General features: G+C 39.9%; 1 protein-coding gene across 1 annotated transcript; it reads right to left on the bottom strand.

Annotated features, from left to right (window-relative positions):
• Positions 1 to 1,263: 1,263 nt before the first annotated feature.
• Positions 1,264 to 3,785, bottom strand: LOC115175814 (zinc-binding protein A33). Its single transcript, XM_029735346.1, has 6 exons — positions 3,286 to 3,785; positions 2,963 to 3,058; positions 2,632 to 2,862; positions 2,494 to 2,516; positions 2,291 to 2,409; positions 1,264 to 2,021 (listed from the first exon to the last, which is right to left on the bottom strand). Exons 1-6 carry the CDS (start codon positions 3,685 to 3,687, stop codon positions 1,492 to 1,494), a joined length of 1,401 nt encoding a protein of 466 aa, XP_029591206.1. The 5' UTR covers positions 3,688 to 3,785; the 3' UTR covers positions 1,264 to 1,491.
• Between the last annotated feature and the right edge of the window lie 724 nt (positions 3,786 to 4,509).

The following is a 4,509-nucleotide window of genomic DNA, read 5'->3' as shown; positions in this document are numbered from 1 at the left end:
AGGGTATATGCAGCAGTTTGGGCCGCCTGGCTCGTTGCGAACTGTGTGAAGACTATTTATTCCTAACAAAGACAGCCAACTTCGCCAAACGGGGGATGATTTAACAAAAGCGCATTTGCGAAAAAAGCCCAATTCATTCAAACAGCACTTTACTGCGTTTGCCAGCAGCTCTTCGCAATGCTTCAAGCATTGCGCTGTTTATGACTTCAAGCCTATCAACTCCCAAAATTAAGCTGGCAATACTAAAGTACCTATTAGAACATCCAATAGTCAAAGGTATATGAAATACAAATGGTATAGAGAGAAATAGTCCTATAATAACTACAACCTAAAACTTCTTACCTGGGAATATTGAAAATTCATGTTAAAAGGAACCACCAGCTTTCATATGTTATCCTGTTCTGAGCAAGGAACTTAAACGTTAGCTTTTTTACATGGCACATATTGCACTTTTACTTTCTTCTCCAATTATTATTATTATTTAAACCAAATTGAACATGTTTCATTATTTATTTGAGACTAAATTGATTTTATTGATGTATTATATTAAGTTAAAATAAAAGTGTTCATTGTTCATTCAGTATTGTTGTAATTGTCATTATTACAAATATATACTAAAATCATCCGATTAATCGGTATCGGCTTTTTTGGTCCTCCAATAATCGGTATCGGCGTTGAAAAATCATAATCGGTCGACCTCTAATGTTGATACTGTATATCTCATCATATTGTATCATCTAAACATACTATTTCATTATGAGGACCATATCACATCAATTAATATAAATTCAAACTCACTCAGGTAGATCAAATCATCAAAAGTATCTTAAATGTGATACAGCAATGAGGTAATGTGTCAGTAAATATATGTTTTTGTGATGACTTTCAGACTACACATGGAGGTGGGTTTCAGAAGTTTTCTATATTACAGGGCAATGCTTTGCCCTGAAGGGACATTTCCATAGAGAGCAGCTTTGCATTGGCAGTGAATGCTTCAGTCCTTCTCTCTCTGCAGGGTCTTAGGGGCAGGTTGTCTCGACTCAGTCTGCAGCTCAATCAGTCCAGCCGGGTCAAACTGTCTCTATTGAATGTAGCACCAGTAGTAAAGTTACTCAATACTCTGGCTCACTGTATTACCTGGCCTGGTACCATCAGACGTCTGGAGAAGCTCCTAAACTCCTGATCAAATGTATTATGTTATGACGGACTAAGCTGTTAAAAGTGTTTGCTTGAATCATTGACAACAGTTCTGAAGAATGCACACGAGAGCGAATTCAATCAGTTTATTAGAAATGAATGGTGGCAAAGATGCAAATAGTTAATGAGCTAAAAACATCAGTATTGATTCTCAATAGTGGAAATGTGAAATGGTCCATTCACAAGCGAAATGGTCCATTCCATTGAAAACATTATTTCTCTATAGTAATGAGATTGATTACCTGTAGTGAATTTGATCACTGATTTAGACGGTTGCAGTACCATCTAACTCTGCTAAACCACTGTTACAGAGACCTTCAGTGGTAAGATCTTTAGAGAGTGGAGTTCACAGTAATTACCAATAAATGGTGAGACTCTCTCTGTGAAATGTTGTGTGAACGTGTGTAGACGTGTGTTATTGTCAGGGTCAGAGAATGACAGCTTTCCTCTGTCACAGTCCAGATGCACTCTGATCTGCTTAGGTTTCTGTCTCAATGTGATATCAGTGGGTGGAACAGGTGGGAATAATGCCCAGTATTTACCTTCATAATATCCGACACTCCAGTACCCACTCTTTATCAATCCAGACCTCTGGACGGAGTCTGTGATCACACCTATGGTCCAGTTTTCACTCTCCCCAACCTCAACAAGCCAGCTGTGTGTCCCTGAGATAAAGCCCTCAGAGGCTAGGACAAACTGAAGGTGATCAAACCTCTCTGGGTTGACAGGAAGCCACTGTATAGCATCACAGTCTCTCACGCTGGTCAGATCTTCAGACAGGCGGAGACGCGGGTGGGCAGTATTGGGGTCCAGAGTCACAGGAGCTGAACATAGAGATTAGATTACAACTACAGATTAAAATTGACAAGGGCTGGGTTTCTGCTTTCAGTGTTTTTTACATTTTAAATAACACCACAGCGCCATCTAGCTTGTAAAATAACTGGAAACGTTGCCCCATACAAATATAGTAATGCATCAGGATTCACAGAGAGAGATATTTTGTTTATTTGTTATTGTCTTTGATTTGAATCCTGGCCAAAGTCTTATAGAAGTTGTGTTCATTGGGCCAACATTTTATTGTTTAATTACTTACTATATTGAACAATCTCTTGCATCTTCTCCCAGACTTTGAACTGCAGGTTGCCCAGGTGCTTTGCCACATTGATCAGTGGACCTGAAACCATCTCTAGATCCGGCACTGTGTACTGGGTTCTGTTAAACATTCAAGAGTAATTGATAGTGTGGGATTGGGTTCAGAACCACAGAGAAGATAGAGAAAGGACACGACTAACTTGCCTTTTCACTGTGACCTTGTAGTTCTGTAGAAGAAAAAAAAGTAGCAAATTACCAATCAATGTAATCACTAAAATCAATGAGATCAATTTAGTTAATCAAGTATCACAAATAATGTATACATGGATAATTAGTCCTTACCTGCAAGAATGAGATGTCTTCAGCTCTCAGCTCCTCTTCTATGGCTCTGATTGTTTCAGACAGTGATGATATCTCTCTGCACATCTCTTCAATCTTCTCCTTCACCGTCTTATTCTTCTGCTCCTCTTCCTCCCACAGCGCAGCTATACTCTCTGCCTCTTCATCTCTTAGAAACTGATGAAGCTTTTCAAACTCCTTCTTAATCTGCTTCTCTGTGTGCTGAGCCTGGCTCTGGAGACAGTAAGAGGGATATTTGATAGACCACAGCGTTTATGTGAAGGGGTAGGTTACTGTAGTTTAACATTGTTAATATATTACTCAGCATTCTTACCTTAATATTTTCTGCTGCTTGATCACAGGATTGTATAACTTTGTTAAAGGCCTTCAGGTTTCCCTGTAAGGGTTTTAGTGCAGTCTGGAGTTTCTCCTAAAATTGGTAGTAGTTGTAGTGAGCTATTTTTGAAATAGCCACATGAAACACGGACAACTTGTTTTACACATTTTCATGAAATGGACCTTTGAACTTTCTGACCTCAAATATAAACTTGAAAATATAAAATTGTACACCTTCAAAAAAACATTTCTATCAATGCAATTTCCCACAAAACACAATTAACTGCCAGTGACCAGCTTAAACCATCCAAGTTTTCATACCTTATAATTCTTAGCAGCTTTATCGATCTGACAAAGGCCGTCGTTGGTGTTTTTTTTTAAGGCCTTACACTTTAAACACAGTAGCTGTTTATCCTCCAGACAGAAGAGCATAAGCTTCTCATTATGCAGATTGCAGAGCACCTCAGACTCAGTCGTGTCTTCCCGACTCCTCTCCTGTAAGACAGCCTCACACTGCCTTTTCAGATTCAGATCAAATGGAAGCTCCAGCGATGATCTTCTTCTACAGAGAGGGCATTCCAGCACGTCGTTATGTTTCCACAGTTCCAACAAGCAGACTTTACAGATGCTGTGTCTACATGACAGGATGACCGGGTCCCTGAAGATGTCACGACACACAGAACAGGAGAGATTCCCCTCTGGGAGAGATGCTATGGAAGCCATTTTAAGGAAATCACATCGCACAAAGCCTGTATGATTGCCAGTTTAGAATATCAGTGTTAATGTAAAATCCTTCTGCCGAGTCCTGCACTGAACTTTGCACCCTAACAATACAGGTTGAGGTGTGTGTGTGTTCTTAATTGTCATGGCTTGTCTCCAAGTTCCAACTCCAAGCTCCAAGTCCACCACTGTCTTAACCACTTCATGGCTTGATTCACAGTCACTTTATGCCCCAGTGCTATCAAAAAATGTATTTCCTGTCCTTATTCCTTATTCCTGGTGTTACCTGTCTCGCATCATTCTCCTATCAACTGAGCTATCTAAACTAAGGGACAGAAATCGGAAACTAACTAACAGGGAAGGTCGAAATGTCACCAGACTGCAAAAGAAAAGACACAACAAGGAAACCATCTGAGTAGCGTTTATTGAGGACAGGTAACCCTTTCATGACCAGGTACCTTTGGTGTGTGCATAGCCATGCAGTTAGATTCTATATACATGGCTCTGGGTGTGTATTTATTGCAGAGATCTAGAACACTGCAGCATCACAGGGGGAAGGTTTGAGCGACATTGTGGCCTGCCCCTTTTAGAACTCATAAAGTTGACCGTGCCCAACATAATAATGTTTTAGTGATGGACATTCTGTGTGGCTGCATCATTTTGATGATTTGATGTACCCGAGTTGGGACTGATATTCATATATTTGATATGGTCCCATAATAAAATCTGTTTGGACACATCTAATAAAATCGTTTGGACACATCTACTCATGAGCCAATCAGTTGTGTTATGACAAGGTAGGGGTGGTATACAGAAGATAGCCCT

Source organism: Salmo trutta, chromosome 36, assembly GCF_901001165.1.
Source record: "Salmo trutta chromosome 36, fSalTru1.1, whole genome shotgun sequence".
In the NCBI taxonomy this organism is placed as follows: domain Eukaryota; kingdom Metazoa; phylum Chordata; class Actinopteri; order Salmoniformes; family Salmonidae; genus Salmo; species Salmo trutta.
This window is presented reverse-complemented; position numbering and strand designations above follow the sequence as displayed.

Coding starts and splice junctions, on each gene's coding strand:
- LOC115175814 (XM_029735346.1), bottom strand. CDS start 3,687: ATGGCTTCCATAGCATCTCTCCCAGAGGGGAATCTCTCCTGTTCTGTG. Junction 2,517..2,631: donor AAGACATCTCATTCTTGCAG/GTAAGGACTAAT, acceptor TTTCTTCTACAG/AACTACAAGGTCACAGTGAA. Junction 2,410..2,493: donor TACAAGGTCACAGTGAAAAG/GCAAGTTAGTCG, acceptor AATGTTTAACAG/AACCCAGTACACAGTGCCGG.